This window comes from Panulirus ornatus, chromosome 55 (genome assembly GCF_036320965.1).
Source record: "Panulirus ornatus isolate Po-2019 chromosome 55, ASM3632096v1, whole genome shotgun sequence".
NCBI classification, from domain to species: domain Eukaryota; kingdom Metazoa; phylum Arthropoda; class Malacostraca; order Decapoda; family Palinuridae; genus Panulirus; species Panulirus ornatus.
In genome coordinates, this window is record NC_092278.1 from 16700938 (window position 1) to 16725583 (window position 24646).

The window sequence follows — 24646 nt, forward strand, 5'->3', positions numbered from 1 at the left end:
TCAGATTATGTGTTACTTTCATGATAGAATTTTAAGAATTTATTTATGTGCTAAACTTACTTTTCATTAGTAATTATGGTTTTATTCCTATTCATTCTAAATGATGGTGAACAACCTATGTTTTTTTCTGCATGTGCATTGTACCTTCAGTGAATGATATGAAAAATACCTGTAGCCAGTAAAATGCCTTTACTTTGCCATAAATTCCTCTTTTTTCCTAGGTGGTTTCTCCTTTCTTTTGCAGGTAGTATTCCATTTACTGTCTGATTATTTTTGAAGTGTTTTATGGGCCACTTATTTTAGGGAGACTGGTCTATTGTTAAGTACATTTTATGATCACTTTTCTTCATAGGCATAGCACTTGCCCTTTTCCAACTCTTTTAGCATTATGACTTTCTCTAATTCCCTGTTGGATAATATATCAAGAGTTTGCAACTGTTTCCATATGAGATTTTTGGAGGGCCTCCCTTCAGTGCACATAATCAGTATTTTTTTTATGTGAAGAGGTGCACGAAAAATATAAAACCGTAAAATTTTTCATTAGGGCTAAGCCCTGGGACATTAATTACCAGGTTAAGTAACCCTGAATATTTTTTCGTTTTTTATGTTATAGTACATGATTGCTGTTTTATGCGTCAGTAAGGGAGCACCAGGAAACAAACGAATAATGGCCCATCCACTCATATATACATAAACGCCCATACATGCACGTATAGATGCATATACATATCAACATATACACATATACATGCACATACACAGACATATACATATATACTCATGTACATATTCATACTTGCTTAACTTCATCCTTTCCTGGCACTACCCCGCCCCACTCCCTATCCATATCCAGGCCCCACAGACCTTTCCATGGTTTACCCCAGATGTTTCACACACCCTGGTTCAGTCTGTTGATGGTACATCGACCCTGTTATACCACATCATTCCAATTTACTCTATTCCTTGCATGCCTCTCACCCTCCTGTATGTTCAGGTCCTGATTGTTCAGAATCTTTTTCACTCCAACTCAAACTATCAAATGAAAGATGTTTTGTATGAATTGAGAGTTTTAAGTATTCCTAGTTTAGAAAATTGAAGTGATTAATGCTAAGTATAAGCAACATGGTCGCAGATGGGGCATAATGATGTGCACTACACATGATGATGGGCACCATACAGATGCAGTAAGTCCCAAAAAAGATGCTAGGGTGCCCATCTTTTTCAATAGCAGGTTACAGAGGCCTCCAGGCAGCTCTAGTGACTTATTTGATTTTGGTATATCATCTGTTGCTAGCCAAAAAACCCTTCATTGTGCACAGAATCAGTGTGTGGCAGGAAATGGCATGTTTTGATTGACACCAACAGCAACCTGCTACATAAAGGGGCAGTTGACACACATAACACTGAAAATGTTTATAGCTTGATTGTCTTTTCTATTGATTTTAGTATCTTCTAGCACTAGGGGTGGGTTGGGCCATTTCTTTCGTCTGTTTCCTTGCGTTACCTTGCAAACGCGGGAGGCAGCGACAAAGCAAAATAAATAAAATAAATAATAAATATAGCACTGAAATTGTTTATAGCTTGATTAGGTCTTTTCTGTTGAGTGTAAGATTTTGTAGCGCTGAAAATGTTGATAGCTTGATTAGGTCTTTTCTATTGATTTTGATATCTTATAATACTTCTTTCTCATTGCTATCATACCATCATGGGTAATGACAATGTATGAGAAATAATTAGAATACAGTATAATACAGTACTTAGAATTTTACTTAGGATTTATATATGATGCAGTTATATTTGTTGGCTCTTTTAGAAAAATTTAAATTAAACAAATTAAGATATGAGATATAGATGAGACCCTACTTTACTGTACAGAAGGGAAAACACATGCAATATAGATAGTTAGATATTTGTGGAGATGTGTGAGGAAATGATTCAGAGAACACCAGTGACTGTGGCAAGACATATTATACATTCCTGAGACATTACTATTTTAACACTGCCATCATTGTTCTTTTAGTATTTCTCTTTTTCATCTTTCTGTTCTTTGACAGGTCTTATTGGTAAGGAGCGATCACCATTATGGGACCAAATGCAGTTTTGGGAAGATTGCTTCCTTGATGCTGTTGCTCAGGAGAGAGATATGGTGGGCATGGACCAAGGACCCAGTGAAATGATGGAGCGGTAAGTTAATGTTTAGATGAAGATTTGATATGTCTACCTGTATTTGGTATTGTTTCCTACTTTTCATAAGGATTCATGAGGTAAATGGACTGAGTATTGTTAGGAAGCTATAAAACAAGCAGATATCCTGGCATTCTATTTAGGGCTTTATTTTGGTTTTTGATGATCCTATGTGCAGACACAGAGCAAAGAACCTTCAAAAAGAATACTGTGAACAAGTTTAGACAGTTCAAAACTTTTCCATAAGTTCATCAGAAGTAAATTATTAGTAAATCCTTTGTAGACTGACTTGAATTTTCTGTCTGTATTTTGTGCCTATGTTTTAAAGGGATGCACAACATCAGGAATCACAGTGGCATTTCCAGTTATGGAGAAATATGGTACCAATGACTATTTTGATTATTATTTTTCTCCCAAACTAATGGATTTACGTATGAATGAAACAAGTAGATACCAATCTAAGATTGTGAGATGTGGGGCTTGTAAAAAATCTTCAAGGAATGATTGGAAAGATGCAATTATGAATGAATTTTAAGTGTTTCTTGCATTATCTGTGCTTTTGCCGTATATATATAAAGAGATCATAATTATCATTGTAGCACAGACCCTCTCATTCTGATGGAATATGTGGAAAATATATGTTATGTGATTGCTGTCTTCTTCTCAGAACACTGCATTTTGTAGTTGATGATGTCGATGGGGGAAGGGGAATAAACTTTTCAGAGTGAGATCTTTTTTGATTGATCTGACATGAAAATTCAAGATTTTTTTTTATCCTTTTGAAGACTTAGTGATTGACAGATCTTGCAAACTGCTAATTTATATTTATTTCCTGCATATGCCACTTTTCTTTTTTTTTTTTTAACTAAGGAGGCACAAATGATGTTAGTTGTGGATTTAAAATGAAGATGTTAAGACCATTCTAAAGCATATTTATAGTACTCATTTCAACCACACTAATTGGTAAATCACTTCAATCATGAGGTAAATTGTGTGCCCAGAAGTTTGTATCTATTACAATGAGTGAAATTGGATGAATGTAACCTTGATAAAGCTTTTTAGATCGAGTGTACCAAAGCCTTTCATGATTTTGAATACCTGTAATAAATCACCCCTTAACCTTCTCTTTAGCAAGCTGAATAGATTTAAATCATTTAGTCAGTTTTCAGAGGATTTGTTTCTCAGTCTGGGAATCATAATGATTGCTTTCCTCTGTTTTCTATCTATTCTATCTGTCTTTTTTAGTTTTATGAGAAATTCCCTAATACCTGGATTTACATAGACATCCAGGCAACTCAAATAGTGCCAGGTTATCTAAGATTGGAATGCAAATTCCACTCTTATTTTGAATTTTTCAACTTTATCTTGGCAAGTATGTAATTCAACCCTCATTTGACTAAAATCATAGGTACTCATCTGCCAGGAGCTAGAGGGTCAAGAGGTTTCTAACCCATGTTGATCCTAAAGATTCTCTCACTGATCATGACTCAAGAGAAAAATTTTTTTGCTTCAAAACTTTAATTTTTCGTCTGAATATTATGAAAAGCTTTTAAAAATAATGGGCAGGCATTTGTATCATTAAGGAATATTCACCTTTTTAACCATATAAGTATTTTCATTCCCAGTACTTTGAAATGTAGAGAACATAGAATTTTAAAAACTGCTGAAGTATATTTTGATGTAACATAGCACCAAATTATAACTTACGAAAATTCTTGAAGACTTTCGGTGTGTTTTGGAATGTACTATGGAAGAAAGTGGCTCTATTTGTTTTCATATTGCACAGACCTTACAGCTTATTTAATAGGGTTTAAATACCCATAACAGCATAGCCTCTGAATTTCAGGGTGGCTCCCATACCTCTTACCAGTAGAAGCCCTTTCATTGATTGGCTTTATTGGTTGATTATATTTTGTTTCTATGATTCCTGTTATCATGAATGTAGTAATGGATATTGATGTACAGGAACTGGTGTATAATGCAGCATTTCTTTGAGGTAGATATGGTGTTCATTTTGAGTTTTTTCCATTTCTTTGGGTGTAGATATTGTGTACATTGTGGGCTTTTTCATTTCTGAGTGTGGATGATTTGAAGGAAAGGAAGCCAGTGGTAAAAATAAGTTAATTTGGTTTTGATTTAGAGGAATCAGATTTTAAGTGAATGTATCACACTTGGTTATTTTAGCTGAAGATATTGCATTTTTTGTAATGAAAAGACTAAACATTCTACATATCCTGCCTTGCACATTTTCTTCTTTACATACTTGAAAGCACTTGTGTCTCGGAAGTCAGATTTGTAAAACATTTGTTTATTTATTAGGAGCAGCTGAGTGAGTGTGTTAGTAGTTTTGATGCACGAGACCGGGTTATAGTGATGGGTGATTTGAATGCAAAGGTGAGTAATGTGGCAGTTGAGGGAATGATTGATGTCCATGGGGTGTACAGTGTTGTAAATGGGAATGGTGAAGAGCTTGTAGATTTATGTGCTGAAAAAGGACTGGTGATTGGGAATACCTGGTTCAAAAAGAGAGATATACATAAGTATATGTATGTAAGTAGGAGAGATGGTCAGAGAACGTTATTCAATTACGTGTTAATTGATAGGCATGCGAAAGAGAGACTTTTGGATGTTAATGTGCTGAGAGGTGCATTTGGAGGGATGTCTGATCATTATTTTGTGGAGGCGAAGGTGAAGATTTGTAGAGGTTTTCAGAAAAGAAGAGAGAATGTCGGGGTGAAAAGAGTGGTGAGAGTAAGTGAGCTTGGGAATGAGACTTGTGTGAGGAAGTACCAGGAGAGACTGAGTACAGAATCGAAAAGGGTGAGAACAAAGGACATAAGTGGATTGGGGGAGGAATGGGATGTATTTAGGGGAGCAGTGATGGCTTGCGCAAGGGATGCTTGTGGCATGAGAAGCGTGGGAGGTGGGCAGATTAGAAAGGGTAGTGAGTGGTGGGATGAAGAAGTAAGATTATTAGTGAAAGAGAAGAGAGAGGCATTTGGACGATTTTTGCAGAGAAATAATGCAAATGATTAGAGATGTATAAAAGAAAGAGGCAGGAGGTCAAGAGAAAGGTGCAAGAGGTGAAAAAGAGGGCAAATGAGAGTTGGGGTGAGAGAGTATCCTCTAAATTTTAGGGAGAATAAAAAGATGTTTTGGAAGGAGGTAAATAAAGTGCGTAAGACAAGGGAGCAAATGGGAACTTCAATGAAGGAGCCTAATGGGGAGGTGATAACAAGTAGTGGTGATGTGAGAAGGAGATGGAGTGAGTAATTTGAAGTTTTTTCTTGTTGAATGTGTTTGTTGATAGAGTGGCATATATAGGGTGTTTTGGTCGAGATGGTGTGCAAAGTTAGAGGGTTAGGGAAAATGATTTGGTAAACAGAGAAGAGGTAGTAAAAACTTTGCGGAAGATGAAAGCCAGCAAGGTGGCGGGTATGGATGGTATTGCAGTGGAATTTATTAAAAAGGGGGTGACTGTATTGTTGACTGGTTGGTAAGGTTATTTGATGTATGTATGACTCATGGTGAGGTGCCTGATGATTGGCGGAATGCTTGCATAGTGCCATTGTACAAAGGCAAAGGGGATAAAAGTGAGTGCTCAAATTACAGAGGTATAAGTTTGTTGAGTATTCCTGGGAAATTGTATGAGAGGGTATTGATTAAGAGGGTGAAGGCATGTACAGAGCATCAGATTGGGGAAGAGCAGTGTGGTTTCAGAAGTGGTAGAGGATGTGTGGATCAGGTGTTTACTTTGAAGAATATATGTGAGAAATACTTAGAAAAGCAAATGGATTTGTATGTAGCATTTATGGATCTGGAGAAGGCATATGATAGAGTTGATTGAGATGCTCTGTGGAAGGTCTTAAGAATATATGGTGTTGGAGGCAAGTTGTTAGAAGCAGTGAAAAGTTTTTATTGAGGATGTAAGGCATTGTGTACATGTAGGAAGAGAGGAAAGTGATTGGTTCTCAGTGAATGTAGGTTTGCGGCAGGGGTGTGTGATGTCTCCATGGTTGTTTAATTTGTTTATGGATGGGGATGTTAGGGAGGTGAATGCAAGAGTTTTGGAGAGAGGGGCAAATATGCAGTCTGTTGTGGATGAGAGAGCTTAGGAAGTGAGTCAGTTGTTGTTTGCTGATGATACAGCACTGGTGGCTGATTCATGTGAGAAACTGCAGAAGCTGGTGACTGAGTTTGGTAAAGTGTGTGAAAGAAGAAAGCTGAGAGTAAATGTGAATAAGAGCAAGGTTATTAGGTACAGTAGGGTTGAGGGACAAGTTTTGAGTGGAGAAAAACTGGAGGAAGTGAAGTGTTTTAGGTATCTAGGAGTGGATTTGGAAGCGGAAGTGAATCATAGGTTGGGGGAGGGGGGGAAAGTTCTGGGAGCGTTGAAGAATGTGTGGAAGGCGGGAACATTATCTTGGAAAGCAAAAATGGGTATGTTTGAAGGAATAGTGGTTCCAACAATGTTATATGGTTGCGAGGCGTGGGCTGTGGATAGAGTTTTGCGAAAGAGGGTGGATGTGCTGGAAATGAGATGTTTGAGGACAGTATGTGGTGTGAGGGGGTTTGATCGAGTAAGTAATAATAGGGTAAGAGATATGTGTGGTAATAAAAAGAGTGTGGTTGCGAGAGCAGAAGAGGGTGTTTTGAAATGGTTTGGTCACATGGAGAGAATGAGTAGGGAAAGATTGACCAAGAGGATATTTGTGTCAGAGGTGGAGGGAACGAGGAGAAGTGGGAGACCAAATTGGAGGTGGAAGAATGGAGTGAAAAAGATTTTGAGTGATCGGAGCCTGAACATGCAGGAGGGTGAAATGCGTGCAGGGAATAGTGTGAATTGGAACGATGTGTTATACCAGGGTCGGCGTGCTGTCAATGGATTGAACCAGGGCATGTGAAGTGTCTGGGGTAAACCATGGAAAGTTCTGTTGGTCCTGGATGTGGAAAGGGAGCTGTGGTTTCGGTGCATTATTACATGACAGCTAGAGACAGAGTGTGAACGAATGTGGCCTTTGTTGTCTTTTCCTAGTGGTACCTCGCACACATGAGGGAGGAGGGGGCTGTTATTTCATATGTGATGGGGTGGCAATAGGAATGAATAAAGGCAGACAGTATGAATTATGTACATGTGTATATATGTATATGTCTGTGTGTGTATATTATGTATATGTATACATTGAGATGTTATATATATATATTATATATTATATTATTATATTATACTTTGTCGCTGTCTCCCGCGTTTCCGAGGTAGCGCAAGGAAACAGACGAAAGATGTATAGGTATGTATATTTGCATGTGTGGATGTGTTTGTTATCCCTGGGGATAGGGAATTAAGAATACTTCCCACGTATTCCCTGCGTGTCGTAGAAGGCGACTAAAAGGGGAGGGAGCGGGGGGCTGGAAATTCTCCCCTCTCGTTTTTTTTTTTTTTAGTTTTCCAAAAGAAGGAACAGAGGGGGCTAGGTGAGGATATTCCAAAAAAGGCCCAGTCCTCTGTTCTTAACGCTACCTCGCTAACGCGGGAAATGGCGAATAGTTTAAAAGAAGAAGAAAAGGATGTGTATGTATATACATGTGTATGTGGGTGGGTTGGGCCATTCTTTTGTCTGTTTCCTAATTTGTTTCATTATTTTATGTGACAGATACAACAGTTTGAGTGAATCTGAACGGAAGCGTTTAGAGCATGAAGAAGACAGGTTGCTGTCCACAATGCTGTATAACCTAGTGGCCTTTATGGTGATGGTCAATGTTCGTAAAGAAGATATCAAGAGAAAGGTGCGCAGATTGCTTGGGAAGTCACACATTGGCCTTGTTTATAGTCAAGAAGTCAACGAACTACTCGACCAGATAAATAACTTAGTAAGAATTTAACTGTTTATGAGCCTTTAGATTTTACCTTCATCTGACTAATGAAATGTTTTGTGTAGTTGTAAAGAAATGTAAAGATGTCATTAGCCTTCTGTGTAAATAATTATTATCCTAAGCTACTTTCAGGGTCACTTATGTTTGAAAATTATCATGCCATGTTAATGGGGCTTAAGGTGTTTTTTATCATTTTCAACAGACAACACATTTTTCTTAGTAGATGACATTAAAGGCACTTATTTACATTTTCAGACAACAGCTTTTTGAGGTGTTAATCAGAGGAGGTGCAAATGTCTACTTTATTTTTGCTTGTTTTATACTTTTTTCACCTCAATATGCAGAGTGATAATGAAAGTGATGACTGTACAGAAACACAAATGAAATTACCTCTCCTAATGAAGAGAAAAGATCTGACACAGGTAGTCAAGCAGACAAAATCAAAATAAAGTATTTCTAACAGGAGATGTAAGTGTTCTCTCTCTCTCTCTCTCTCTCTCTCTCTCTCTCTCTCTCTCTCTCTCTCTCTCTCTCTCTCTCTCTCTCTCTCTGTTAGTGAGGATAATTATGACAATGATGACTATACAGACTTAAAATGAAGATACTACTACAATATTGTACAAGCTCTGACTTGGATAGTCCAGCTGTTGCTATGACGTGGACCATAGTAAGTTATTTTAACCTCTTATTTCACCTGCCAGACCTATTACTTTTGCTGGTAATAACACTGTTAGTTATACATATGATGAATGTGAGAACATTTAGTAGTATTTCTGAAGATTCCTAGATACAATGATAACCTTACTGACATGATAGGTGAAGGGAGAAGCAGTTATGTAAAAGAATGCTTGACAGCAGCATCATGCTTTAATAGAGTAATTAATGGTACCCTATCATAAGTAATGAAATAATAGGATTTATGCATTTCTTCAATCAGCTGTTCCTTTTTTTTTCTTTCTGTCTTTCTTTCTTTCTAATGACTTTAACAATCTAAAGTTGCTAAAGATACATTTTTCTATTTTTTATAATTATTTATATATATATTTTTTTTTTTTGCTTTGTCGCTGTCTCCCGCGTTTGCGAGGTAGCGCAAGGAAACAGACGAAAGAAATGGCCCAACCCACCCCCATACACATGTATATACATACGTCCACACACACAAATATACATACCTACACAGCTTTCCATGGTTTACCCCAGACGCTTCACATGCCCTGATTCAATCCACTGACAGCACGTCAACCCCGGTATACCACATCGATCCAATTCACTCTATTCCTTGCCCTCCTTTCACCCTCCTGCATGTTCAGGCCCTGATCACACAAAATCTTTTTCACTCCATCTTTCCACCTCCAATTTGGTCTCCCACTTCTCCTCGTTCCCTCCACCTCCGACACATATATCCTCTTGGTCAATCTTTCCTCACTCATTCTCTCCATGTGCCCAAACCATTTCAAAACACCCTCTTCTGCTCTCTCAACCACGCTCTTTTTATTTCCACACATCTCTCTTACCCTTACGTTACTTACTCGAGCAAACCACCTCACACCACACATTGTCCTCAAACATCTCATTTCCAGCACATCCATCCCCCTGCGCACAACTCTATCCATAGCCCACGTCTCGCAACCATACAACGTTGTTGGAACCACTATTCCTTCAAACATACCCATTTTTGCTTTCCGAGATAATGTTCTCGACTTCCACACATTCTTCAAGGCTCCCAGGATTTTCGCCCCCTCCCCCACCCTATGATCCACTTCCGCTTCCATGGTTCCATCCGCTGCCAGATCCACTCCCAGATATCTAAAACACTTTACTTCCTCCAGTTTTTCTCCATTCAAACTTACCTCCCAGTTGACTTGACCCTCAACCCTACTGTACCTAATAACCTTGCTCTTATTCACATTTACTCTTAACTTTCTTCTTTCACACACTTTACCAAACTCAGTCACCAGCTTCTGCAGTTTCTCACATGAATCAGCCACCAGTGCTGTATCATCAGCGAACAACAACTGACTCACTTCCCAAGCTCTCTCATCCCCAACAGACTTCATACTTGCCCCTCTTTCCAAAACTCTTGCATTCACCTCCCTAACAACCCCATCCATAAACAAATTAAACAACCATGGAGACATCACACACCCCTACCGCAAACCTACATTCACTGAGAACCAATCACTTTCCTCTCTTCCTACACGTTCACATGCCTTACATCCTCGATAAAAACTTTTCACTGCTTCTAACAACTTGCCTCCCACACCATATATTCTTTATACCTTCCACAGAGCATCTCTATCAACTCTATCATATGCCTTCTCCAGATCCATAAATGCTACATACAAATCCATTTGCTTTTCTAAGTATTTCTCACATACATTCTTCAAAGCAAACACCTGATGCACACATCCTCTACCACTTCTGAAACCACACTGCTCTTCCCCAATCTGATGCTCTGTACATGCCTTCACCCTCTCAATCAATACCCTCCCATATAATTTACCAGGAATACTCAACAAACTTATACCTCTGTAATTTGAGCACTCACTCTTATCCCCTTTGCCTTTGTACAATGGCACTATGCATGCATTCCGCCAATCCTCAGGCACCTCACCATGAGTCACACATGCATTAAATAACCTTACCAACCAGTCAATAATACAGTCACCCCCTTTTTTAATAAATTCCACTGCAATACCATCCAAACCTGCTGCCTTGCTGGCTTTCATCTTCCGCAAAGCTTTTACTACCTCTTCTCTGTTTTTTTTTTTTTTTTATACTTTGTCGCTGTCTCCCGCGTTTGCGAGGTAGCGCAAGGAAACAGACGAAAGAAATGGCCCAACCCCCCCCCCCCATACTTATGCATATACACACGTCCACACACGCAAATACACATACCTACACAGCTTTCCATGGTTTACCCCAGACGCTTCACATGCCTTGATTCAATCCACTGACAGCACGTCAACCCTGGTATACCACATCGCTCCAATTCACTCTATTCCTTGCCCTCCTTTCACCCTCCTGCATGTTCAGGCCCCGATCACACAAAATCTTTTTCACTCCATCTTTCCACCTCCAATTTGGTCTCCCTCTTCTCCTTGCTCCCTCCACCTCCGACACATATATCCTCTTGGTCAATCTTTCCTCACTCATCCTCTCCATGTGCCCAAACCACTTCAAAACACCCTCTTCTGCTCTCTCAACCACGCTCTTTTTATTTCCACACATCTCTCTTACCCTTACGTTACTCACTCGATCAAACCACCTCACACCACACATTGTCCTCAAACATCTCATTTCCAGCACATCCATCCTCCTGCGCACAACTCTATCCATAGCCCACGCCTCGCAACCATACAACATTGTTGGAACCACTATTCCTTCAAACATACCCATTTTTGCTTTCCGAGATAATGTTCTCGACTTCCACACATTCTTCAAGGCCCCCAGAATTTTCGCCCCCTCCCCCACCCTATGATCCACTTCCGCTTCCATGGTTCCATCCACTGCCAGATCCACTCCCAGATATCTAAAACACTTCACTTCCTCCAGTTTTTCTCCATTCAAACTCACCTCCCAATTGACTTGACCCTCAACCCTACTGTACCTAATAACCTTGCTCTTATTCACATTTACTCTTAACTTTCTTCTTCCACACACTTTACCAAACTCAGTCACCAGCTTCTGCAGTTTCTCACATGAATCTTCTCTGTTTACCAAATCATTTTCCCTAACCCTCTCACTTTGCACACCACCTCAACCAAAACACCCTATATCTGCCACTCTATCATCAAACACATTCAACAAACCTTCAAAATACTCACTCCATCTCCTTCTCACATCACCACTACTTGTTATCACCTCCCCATTTGCGCCCTTCACTGAAGTTCCCATTTGCTCCCTTGTCTTACGCACTTTATTTACCTCCTTCCAGAACATCTTTTTATTCTCCCTAAAATTTAATGATACTCTCTCACCCCAACTCTCATTTGCCCTCTTTTTCACCTCTTGCACCTTTCTCTTGACCTCCTGTCTCTTTCTTTTATACATCTCCCACTCAATTGCATTTTTCCCTGCAAAAATCGTCCAAATTCGTTGAAATACTGTACAATATAACTTCGATTGATAGCCAGATGGGGGAAATGTGAATCCATCTATGCCGATTATCTGATAAATCCAGGTGGTTTATTTCAGTTTATAATAAACAGTACTGAAATGACTGTATCGTATGGTCAGATAATACACTAACGTAAAATGAACATTTTAGATTATAATAACTAACATGATTTAAAGTACATCAGTACTTACTGGTTGTGTTTGATAGATGACTAATGTTGCCATGATCAATTGTGTTGACCCAGAATAATTTTCATTCCTTGCCTGAGGAGCAGTGATGCTCTTTGAATTATTATTCATAGAAGGTTCTGGAGATGATCAAGAGCAGGAACATGTTTAAAGAAAGGATTTCAGCTTCATGAGCTTCCAGTTCAAAACGGACTACTATGATGTGATTGGTGGAAAGCATCCATTGTTTCTGAAGACCATTGATTTGAGGTCTGATGAATAAGTGCTTTACTGTATCAGCAAGTAACATTGTCTGCCTCCCATTTATTTTCAAATTCAACATTTGGCTAAGGTTTATTGTTAGTACAAGCATATGACACACTCAGGGTATCTTGAAGGAAGGGTGTTCCTTCTTTACTCATCCTGGCTACCACTTCATTTTGGTAATTTTTCTTCTGGTCACTGAATTTCTTCCACCTGTACATTAAGATGGTTGGCTCTTACTTTTCTAAAGCAGAAGAAAGCCAAAATTTGTGCGTGGAAGCAAGAAAATGTGGGTTAACGAGATTTCTAGGCACACTGGGCATTCAGAATAAATGATCAGGCAGCTGCTTCCTGCTGCGTTCAGAAGATCAAGACCCTATGGACCCAAAACATGGACCTAGAATACTTCAGAAACCTTACCATTTCCATATGCAGATGGTAAGCAAGGACAAAGGAAAGATAACAAAGTACTAAAATGTAAGCGTGACATTGCCTTTGAAAATGTATGGGGAGGAGGACAGAGTGTTTTGGAGACAGTGTAATTCGGAATTTCAGCAAGTGAATATTTCATTATGTAATATTTTCTAGAATATGAGTGTTGGTTTTTCTTTCTGATTTTTGGGATGCTTTAGGAAAAAAGAAAAGGGTAAGGGAAGGGGTTAAGAAAGGCATTCAAAAGACCATAAAATTAAAGACCATTTTTCCTTTTTCAGCATGGCAATGACATTGACTTGAGACCTCTTGGGTCCCGGCAGATGCACCGCCAGAGTTTTACTGTCCATTCTGGCACTGATGCATCAGGTTAGTTGAATTGATAAAGCTTTAATGACATATACAGTAATCTGTCCCCTAAGCAATCATTGAGCTTGAATGAAATTATGATGCTCATGTGAAGTGTCAGTTTAATTTCAGAATTTGTGATAGAGTGTCTAAAGGAAAAGCAAGTATTGTGAGCTATTTAAACAACCACAATCATATGAAAGAACCACTGACATTTAAGCCTGATGTTCTTTTAAAATGTAGGGCAGTTCTAGGCATTTAATTAAGCCTAAGTGTTATATTTGTTATTTAATTCCAAGTCATCCTGAGTGACCCCAGCTCATTCTCTTCTACTCTCACTTCCCTTTTCTGTTCTTGAAGATTGACTTTTACTGTAATATTATGTTCAGCATCACTCCTCTTGGCCTTCTGATATGTCCAAGCATGATAATTGGCCATCAGTATCATTCAGTCACCACAAAATCTTGTTTGCATTGAAGAGGAGCAGGGTGAGGCCCTCAAGGGAATTTGCATGATGTCATTTTGCCATAGTGATCTGTTGGTAGCTGAGGCTTGAAGATTTTTTGCAGGCTTGTAACTCTTACATATTATTAGACAGAAAGTATTGGATGAAACTTAACTCAAAAGTTATTTTCCTTCTCCTTCATTTGTATATGAATATCTTTGAAATTGTAAGTTTAAGAACATTTTTTAAACAACTTAAAAAAGTGAATTTTCAAGGATAGGAAAGAAACCTCACTGGAAAGTTAAGGGTATGAGTAGACATTCCAAAGCAGGAAACATAGGACTTAGCATTTGCAAGAAAGAAGCAGTTAGTTGACTATCATATGCTGCCCCTTAAAGCACCACACTGAGCATATGTTTTTTCTAGTACTTTTCTTAGAGACATAGGATATATATGTTTCTTGTATTTAGTTTCTTTATGGTAGAGGTTCCATTTAAGGACAAAAGTCAGCATCAAGGCTGGGCTTTAATTGAAATACAACGAGAGTAATGAAATGGGAAAAGGAGAGACAAGGAGAAGTACTTCCAAATTTTAGAATGTGAAAAATGACTTTTAAAAAGTGCCAATTTATAGAAATTGTGAAAGACTTGAGAGGGTAGAGGGTTCCAAAACTTTGAGATATAAGGAAAGAAACAGTTGTCAGCGGTCATATATTTTTTTCTGATCAGCTAACCATCTTGTGATAATTGTGATTCATTTATTTATTTACTTATGATACATAATCGCTGTTTCCCGTGTCAGCGAGGTTACGCCAAGATACAGATGAAGAATGGCCCATCCACTCACACACACACACACACACACACACATAATTTGTTTATGGATGGGGTTGTTAGGGAGGTGAATGCAAGAGTTTTGGAAAGAGGAGCAAGTATGAAGTCTGTTGGGGATGAGAGAGAGCTTGGGAAGTGAGTCAGTTGTTGTTCGCTGATGATACAGCGCTGGTTGCTGATTCATGTGAGAAACTGCAGAAGCTGGTAACTAAGTTTGGTAAAGTGTGTGAAAGAAGAAAGTTAAGAGTAAATGTGAATAAGAGCAAGGTTATTAGGTACAGTAGGATTGAGGGTCAAGTCAGTTGGGAGGTAAGTTTGAATGGAGAAAAACTGGAGGAAGTAAAGTGTTTTAGATATCTGGGAGTGGATCTGGCAGCAGATGGAACCATGGAAGTGGAAGTGAATCATAGGGTGGGGGAGGGGGCGAAAATCCTGGGAGCCTTGAAGAATGTGTGGAAGTCGAGAACATTATCTCGGAAAGCAAAAATGGGTATGTTTGAAGGAATAGTGGTTCCAACAATGTTGTATGGTTGCGAGGCGTGGGCTATGGATAGAGTTGTGCGCAGGAGGGTGGATGTGCTGGAAATGAGATGTTTGAGGACAATGTGTGGTGTGAGGTGGTTTGATTGAGTAAGTAATGTAAGGGTAAGAGAGATGTGTGGAAATAAAAAGAGCGTGTTTGAGAGAGCAGAAGAGGGTGTTTTGAAATGGTTTGGGCACATGGAGAGAATGAGTGAGGAAAGATTGACCAAGAGGATATATGTGTCGGAGGTGGAGGGAACGAGAAGTGGGAGACCAAATTGGAGGTGGAAAGATGGAGTGAAAAAGATTTTGAGTGATTGGGCCTGAACATGCAGGAGGGTGAAAGGCGGGCAAGGAATAGAGTGAATTGGATCGATGAGGTATACTGGGGCCGACGTGCTGTCAGTGGATTGAATCAGGGCATGTGAAGCATCTGGGGTAAACCATGGAAAGTTGTGTGGGGCCTGGATGTGGAAAGGGAGCTGTGGTTTTGGGCATCATTGCGTGGCAGCTAGAGACTGAGTGTGAACGAATGGGGCCTTTGTTGTCTTTTCCTACTGCTACCTCGCACACATGAGGGGGGAGGGGGATGGTATTCCATGTGTGGCGAGGTGGCGATGGGAGTGAATGGGGGCAGACAGTGTGAATTGTGTGCATGGGTATATATGTATGTGTCTGTGTGTGTATATATATGTGTACATTGAGATGTATAGGTATGTATATTTGCGTGTGTGGATGTGTGTGTGTGTATACATTGTGTATGGGGGATGGTATTCCATGTGTGGCGAGGTGGCGATGGGAGTGAATGGGGGCAGACAGTGTGAATTGTGTGCATGGGTATATATGTATGTGTCTGTGTGTGTATATATATGTGTACATTGAGATGTATAGGTATGTATATTTGCGTGTGTGGATGTGTGTGTGTGTATACATTGTGTATGGGGGTGGGTTGGGCCATTTCTTTTGTCTGTTTCCTTGCGCTACCTCGCAAACGCGGGAGACAGCGACAAAGCAAAATAAATAAATAAATACACATATATATATATATATATATATATATATATATATATATATATATATATATATATATATATATATATTTTTTTTTTTTTTTTTTTTATACTTTGTCGCTGTCTCCCGCATTTGCGAGGTAGCGCAAGGAAACAGATGAAAGAAATGGCCCAACACCCCCCCATACACATGTACATACACACGTCCACACACGCAAATATACATACCTACACAGCTTTCCATGGTTTACCCCCGGACGCTTCACATGCCTTGATTCAATCCACTGACAGCACGTCAACCCCTGTATACCACATCACTCCAATTTGCTCTATTTCTTGCCCTCCTTTCACCCTCCTGCATGTTCAGGCCCCGATCACACAAAATCCTTTTCACTCCATCTTTCCACCTCCAATTTGGTCTCCCTCTTCTCCTCGTTCCCTCCACCTCCGACACATATATCCTCTTGGTCAATCTTTCCTCACTCATTCTCTCCATGTGCCCAAACCATTTCAAAACACCCTCTTCTGCTCTCTCAACCACGCTCTTTTTATTTCCACACATCTCTCTTACCCTTACGTTACTTACTCGATCAAACCACCTCACATCACACATTGTCCTCAAACATCTCATTTCCAGCACATCCATCCTCCTGCGCACAACTCTATCCATAGCCCACGCCTCGCAACCATACAACATTGTTGGAACCACTATTCCTTCAAACATACCCATTTTTGCTTTCCGGGATAATGTTCTCGACTTCCACACATTTTTCAAGGCTCCCAAAATTTTCGCCCCCTCCCCCACCCTATGATCCACTTCCGCTTCCATGGTTCCATCCGCTGACAGATCCACTCCCAGATATCTAAAACACCTCACTTCCTCCAGTTTTTCTCCATTCAAACTCACCTCCCAACTGACTTGATGCTCAGCCCTACTGTACCTAATAACCTTGCTCTTATTCACATTTACTCTTAACTTTCTTCTTCCACACACTTTACCAAACTCCGTCACCAGCTTCTGCAGTTTCTCACATGAATCCGCCACCAGCGCTGTATCATCAGCGAACAACAACTGACTCACTTCCCAAGCTCTCTCATCCCCAACAGACTTCATACGTGCCCCTCTTTCCAAGTATATATATATATATATATATATATATATATATATATATATATATATATATATATATATTTTTTTTTTTTTTTTTTTGCCGCTGTCTCCCGCGTTTGCGAGGTAGCGCAAGGAAACAGATGAAAGAAATGGCCCAACTCACCCCCATACACATATATATACATACGTCCACACACGCAAATATACATACCTACACAGCTTTCCATGGTTTACCCCAGACGCTTCACATGCCCTGGTTCAATCCATTGACAGCACATTGACCCCGGTATACCACATCGTTCCAATTCACTCTATTCCTTGCACGCCTTTCACCCTCCTGCATGTTCAGGCCCCAATCACTCAAAATCTTTTTCACTCCATCTTTCCACCTCCAATTTGGTCTCCCACTTCTCCTCGTTCCCTCCACTTCTGACACATATATCCTCTTGGTCAATCTTTCCCCACTCATTCTCTCCATGTGACCAAACCATTTCAAAACACCCTCTTCTGCTCTCTCAACCACACTCTTTTTATTTTCACACATCTCTCTCACCCTTACATTACTTACTCAATCAAACCACCTCACACCAAATATTGTCCTCAAACATCTCATTTCCAGCACATCCACCCTCCTGCGCACAACTCTATCCATAGCCCACGCCTCGCAACCATACGACATTGTTGGAACCACTATTCCTTCAAACATACCCATTTTTGCTTTCCGAGATAATGTTCTCGACTTCCAGACATTCTTCAAGGCTCCCAGAATTTTTGCCCCCTCCCCCACCGTATGATTCACTTCCGCTTCCATGGTTCCATCCGCTGCCAGATCCACTCCCAGATATCTAAAATGCTTTACTTCCTCCAGTTTTTCTCCATTCAAACTTACCTCCCAATTGACTTAACCCTCAACCCTACTGTACCTAATAACCTTGCTCTTATTCACATTTACTCTTAACTTTCTTCTTTCACACACTTTACCAAACTCAGTCACCAGCTTCTGCAGTTTCTTACATGAATCAGCCACCAGCGCTGTATCATCAGCGAACAACAACTGACTCACTTCCCAAGCTCTCTCATCCACAACAGACTGCATACTTGCCCCTCTTTCCAAAACTCTTGCATTCACCTCCCTAACAACCCCATCCATAAACAAATTAAACAACCATAGAGACATCACACACCCCTGCCGCAAACCTACATTCACTGAGAACCAATCACTTTCCTCTCTTCCTACACGTACACATACCTTACATCCTCGATAAAAACTTTTCACTGCTTCTAACAACTTTCCTCCCACACCATATATTCTTAATACCTTCCACAGAGCATCTCTATCAACTCTATCATATGCCTTCTCCAGATCCATACAAATCCATTTGTTTTTCTAAGTATTTCTTGCATACATTCTTCAAAGCAAACACCTGATCCACACATCCTCTACCACTTCTGAAACCACACTGCTCTTCCCCAATCTGATGCTCTGTACATGCCTTCACCCTCTCAGTCAATACCCTCCCATATAATTTACCAGGAATACTCAACAAACTTATACCTCTGTAATTTGAGCACTCACTCTTATCCCCTTTGCCTTTGTACAATGGCACTATGCACGCATTCCGCCAATCCTCAGGCACCTCACCATGAATCATACATACATTAAATAACCTTACCAACCAGTCAACAATACAGTCACCCCCTTTTTTAATAAATTCCACTGCAATGCCATCCACACCTGCTGCTTTGCCGGCTTTCTTTCATATATCTTTCATACTATTCGCCATTTCCCGCGTTAGCAAAGGTAGCGTTAAGAACAGAGGACTGGACCTTTGAGGGAATATGCTCACCTGACCTCCTTCTCTGTTCCTTCTTTTGGAAAATTAAAAGATACCAAGAGGGGAGGATTTCCAGCCCCCCACTCCCTTCCCTTTTAGTCACCTTCTACAACATGCAGGGAATGTTTGGAAGTCGAGAACATTATCTCGGAAAGCAAAGATGGGTATGTTTGAAGGAATAGTGGTTCCAACAATGTTGTATGGTTGTGAGGCGTGGGCTATGGATAGAGTTGTGCGCAGGAGGGTGGATATGCTGGAAATGAGATGTTTGAGGACAATATGTGGCGTGAGGTGGTTTGATCGAGTAAGTAATGTAAGGGTAAGAGAGATGTGTGGAAATATATATATATATATATATATATATATATATATATATATATATATATATATATATATATATATATATATATAGACACACACACACAGACACATATACATATATATACACATGTACATATTCATACATGCTTGCTTTTAATCCATTTCTGGTGCTACCCTGCCCCACAGGTAACAGCATCGCTACCCCCCGCTTCAGCGAGATAGTGCCAGGAAAACAGAAAAAAGGCCACTGTCATTCACGCTCAGTCTCTAGCTGAAATCACATCTCCCTATCAACATCCAGGCCCCACAGACTTTTCTATGGTTTACCCCAAATGCTTCACATGCCTTGGTTCAGTCCATTGACAGCACTTCGACCCCAGTATACCACATCTTTCCAGTTCGTTCTATTCCTTGCATGCCTCACCTTCCTGTATGTTCAGGCCCTGATTGCTCTAAATCTTTTTCACTCCATCCTTCCACCTCCAATTTGGTCTCCCACTTCTTGTTTCCTCATCCTCTGACACATATATCCTCTTTGTCAATCTTTCCTCACTCATTCTCTCCATATGTCCAAACAATTTCAACACACCCTCATCTGCTGTCTCAACCACACTTTTTATTTCAACACATCTCTCTTACCGTTTCATTACTTACTTGATCAAACCACCTCACACCACATATTGTCCTCAAACATTTCATTTCCAACAAGTGTATCCACCCTCTTCTGTACAACCCTATCTATAGCCCATGCCTCACAACCATAAAACATTGTTGGAACTACTATTCTTGTATACATATCCATTTTTGCTCTCTTGGAGATAGGGGAGAAAGAATAGTTCCCATGTATTCCCCGTGTGTCGTAGAGGAGGACTAAAGTGGGTTGGAGTGGGGGGCTGGAAACCCTCCCCTCCTTGTATTTTAATTTCTAGATTGTAATTCATATTTCATCATATCTTCACAGGTGACTTGCTGTTCCTAGAAGTGCGTGATGATGGCCTTATTCTAAGATCAGTTGGTGGTGTTATTGTAGAACGATGGTGGTTTGAGCGCCTTGTCAATATGACTTATTCTCCCAAGAATAAAGTTCTTTGCTTGTGGCGTCGTAATGGAGGTCAGACTCAACTACATAAATACTATACAAAAAAGGTAAGTTTAATTGGTTGTTTATTCTGAGAAAAATTCCTACTTGGTCTTCCAATTAGTAGTTGTGGTGGTACATAGGGCAGTCATCCATGCTACAAACATGGGCATTTTTGTGTGCTGTGATTGTGGCCCAGGATTTCCCACCATTCAATTTATTTTTGCAGAATAGTGGCTTCTTCCCATAACACTAACCACTCCTTCACCTTACACATGCTTGTAAACACTAGTATTTATATATTCATTTATTCAGGAGTTGTGGGAGTATGTGATAGAATGTAAGAAAGTAAATTCTCGATTAATATGGGTAAAATTGAAAGTTGATGGAGAGAGGTGGGTGATTATTGGTGCATATGCACCTGGGCATGAGAAGAAAGATCATGAGAGGCAAGTGTTTTGGGAGCAGCTGAATGAGTGTGTTAGCGGTTTTGATGCACGAGACCGGGTTATAGTGATGGGTGATTTGAATGCAAAGGTGAGTAATGTGGCAGTTGAGGGAATAATTGGTATGCATGGGGTGTTCAGTGTTGTAAATGGAAATGGTGAAGAGCTTGTAGATTTATGTGCTGAAAAAGGACTGATGATTGGGAATACCTGGTTTAAAAAGCGAGATATACATAAGTATACTTATGTAAGCAGGAGAGATGGCCAGAGAGCGTTATTGGATTACGTGTTAATTGACAGGCGTGCGAAAGAGAGACTTTTGGATGTTAATGTGCTGAGAGGTGCAACTGGAGGGATGTCTGATCATTATCTTGTGGAGGCTAAGGTGAAGATTAGTATGGGTTTTCAGAAAAGAGGAGTGAATGTTGGGGTGAAGAAGGTGGTGAGAGTAAGTGAGCTTGGGAAGGAGACCTGTGTGGGGAAGTACCAGGAGAGACTGTGTACAGAATGGAAAAAGGTGAGAACAATGGAAGTAAGGGGAGTGGGGGAGGAATGGGATGTATTTAGGGAATCAGTGATGGATTGCGCAAAAGATGCTTGTGGCATGAGAAGAGTGGGAGGTGGGCTGTTTAGAAAGGGTAGTGAGTGGTGGGATGAAGAAGTAAGAGTATTAGTGAAAGAGAAGAGAGAGGCATTTGGACGATTTTTGCAGGGAAAAAATGCAATTGAGTGGGAGAAGTATAAAAGAAAGAGACAGGAGGTCAAGAGAAAGGTGCAAGAGGTGAAAAAAAGGGCAAATGAGAGTTGGGGTGAGAGACTATCAGTAAATTTTAGGGAGAATAAAAAGATGTTCTGGAAGGAGGTAAATAGGGTGCGTAAGACAAGGGAGCAAATGGGAACTTCAGTGAAGGGCGTAAATGGGGAGGTGATAACAAGTAGTGGTGATGTGAGAAGGAGATGGAATGAGTATTTTGAAGGTTTGTTGAATGTGTCTGATGACAGAGTGGCAGATATAGGGTGTTTTGGTCGAGGTGGTGTGCAAAGTGAGAGGGTTAGGGAAAATGATTTGGTAAACAGAGAAGAGGTAGTAAAAGCTTTGCGGAAAATGAAAGCCGGCAAGGCAGCAGGTTTGGATGGTATTGCAGTGGAATTTATTAAAAAAGGGGGTGACTGTATTGTTGACTGGTTGGTAAGGTTATTTAATGTATGTATGACTCATGGTGAGGTGCCTGAGGATTGGCGGAATGCGTGCATAGTGCCATTGTACAAAGGCAAAGGGGATAAGAGTGAGTGCTCAAATTACAGAGGTATAAGTTTGTTGAGTATTCCTGGTAAACTATATGGGAGGGTATTGATTGAGAGGGTGAAGGCATGTACAGAGCATCAGATTGGGGAAGAGCAGTGCGGTTTCAGAAGTGGTAGAGGATGTGTGGATCAGGTGTTTGCTTTGAAGAATGTATGTGAGAAATACTTAGAAAAGCAAATGGATTTGTATGTAGCATTTATGGATCTGGAGAAGGCATATGATAGAGTTGATAGAGATGCTCTGTGGAAGGTATTAAGAATATATGGTGTGGGAGGCAAGTTGTTAGAAGCAGTGAAAAGTTTTTATCGAGGATGTAAGGCATGTGTACGTGTAGGAAGAGAGGAAAGTGATTGGTTCTCAGTGAATGTAGGTTTGCGGCAGGGGTGTGTGATGTCTCCATGGTTGTTTAATTTGTTTATGGATGGGGTTGTTAGGGAGGTAAATGCAAGAGTCCTGGAAAGAGGGGCAAGTATGAAGTCTGTTGGGGATGAGAGAGCTTGGGAAGTGAGTCAGTTGTTGTTCGCTGATGATACAGCGCTGGTGGCTGATTCATGTGAGAAACTGCAGAAGCTGGTGACTGAGTTTGGTAAAGTGTGTGGAAGAAGAAAGTTAAGAGTAAATGTGAATAAGAGCAAGGTTATTAGGTACAGTAGGGTTGAGGGTCAAGTCAATTGGGAGGTGAGTTTGAATGGAGAAAAACTGGAGGAAGTGAAGTGTTTTAGATATCTGGGAGTGGATCTGTCAGCGGATGGAACCATGGAAGCGGAAGTGGATCATAGGGTGGGGGAGGGGGCGAAAATTTTGGGAGCCTTGAAAAAAATGTGTGGAAGTCGAGAACATTATCTCGGAAAGCAAAAATGGGTATGTTTGAAGGAATAGTGGTTCCAACAATGTTGTATGGTTGCGAGGCGTGGGCTATGGATAGAGTTGTGCGCAGGAGGATGGATGTGCTGGAAATGAGATGTTTGAGGACAATGTGTGGTGTGAGGTGGTTTGATCGAGTAAGTAACGTAAGGGTAAGAGAGATGTGTGGAAATAAAAAGAGCGTGGTTGAGAGAGCAGAAGAGGGTGTTTTGAAATGGTTTGGGCACATGGAGAGAATGAGTGAGGAAAGATTGACCAAGAGGATATATGTGTCGGAGGTGGAGGGAACGAGGAGAAGAGGGAGACCAAATTGGAGGTGGAAAGATGGAGTGAAAAAGATTTTGTGTGATCGGGGCCTGAACATGCAGGAGGGTGAAAGGAGGGCAAGGAATAGAGTGAATTGGAGCGATGTGGTATACAGGGGTTGACGTGCTGTCAGTGGATTGAATCAGGGCATGTGAAGCGTCTGGGGTAAACCATGGAAAGCTGTGTAGGTATGTATATTTGCGTGTGTGGACGTGTGTATGTACGTGTGTATGGGGGTTGGGCCATTTCTTTCGTCTGTTTCCTCGCGCTACCTCGCAAACGCGGGAGACAGCGACAAAGTATAAAAAAAAAAAAAAAAAAAAAAAAAACATAATCGCTGTTTTCTGCATCAGCGAGGTAGTACCAGTAAACAGGTAAAGAATGGCCCATCCACTCATATACACATATTTATACATAAACGCCCATATACGCACATAACATATCAACATACATATACACAGATATCTGGGGTGGATTTGGCAGCAGATGGAACCATGGAAGCGGAAGTGAATCATACGGTGGGGGAGGGGGCAAAAATTCTGGGAGCCTTGAAGAATGTCTGGAAGTCGAGAACATTATCTCGGAAAGCAAAAATGGGTATGTTTGAAGGAATAGTGATTCCAACAATGTCGTATGGTTGCGAGGTGTGGGCTATGAATAGAGTTGTGCGCAGGAGGGTGGATGTGCTGGAAATGAGATATTTGAGGACAATATGTGGTGTGAGGTGGTTTGATCAAGTAAGTAATGTAAGGGTAAGAGAGGTGTGTGGTAATGAAGAGAATGTGGTTGAGAGAGCAGAAGAGGGTGTTTTGAAATGGTTTGGGCACATGGAGAGAATGAGTGAGGAAAGGTTGACCGAGAGGATGTATGTGTCAGAGGTGGAGGGAACGAGGAGAAGTGGGAGACCAAATTGGAGGTGGAAATTTGGAGTGAAAAAGATTTTGAGTGATCGGGGCCTGAACATGCAGGAGGGTGAAAGGCGTGCGAGGAATAGAGTGAATTGGAACGATGTGGTATACCAGGGTGGACGTGCTGTCAGTGGATTGAATCAGGGCATGTGAAGCATCTGGGGTAAACCATGGAAAGTTCTGTGGGGCCTGGATGTGGAAAGGGAGCTGTGGTTTCGGTGCATTATTACATGACAGCTAGAGACTGAGTGTGAATGAATGGGGCCTTTGTTGCC

The 24646-nt window shown here is 40.6% G+C and overlaps 1 protein-coding gene across 15 annotated transcripts in view; it reads left to right on the forward strand.

Annotated features, from left to right (window-relative positions):
* Rab3-GEF (Rab3 GDP-GTP exchange factor) overlaps positions 1-24646 on the forward strand; it is a 356394-nt gene that overhangs the window by 247220 nt on the left and 84528 nt on the right. For all 15 annotated transcript variants that reach the window (XM_071692889.1, XM_071692877.1, XM_071692876.1 and 12 more), the window contains 4 exons: positions 2055-2184; positions 7836-8052; positions 13320-13407; positions 20425-20609. In XM_071692889.1, the coding sequence (XP_071548990.1) occupies positions 2055-2184; positions 7836-8052; positions 13320-13407; positions 20425-20609 (620 nt within the window). The remainder of the gene's footprint in view (positions 1-2054; positions 2185-7835; positions 8053-13319; positions 13408-20424; positions 20610-24646) is intronic.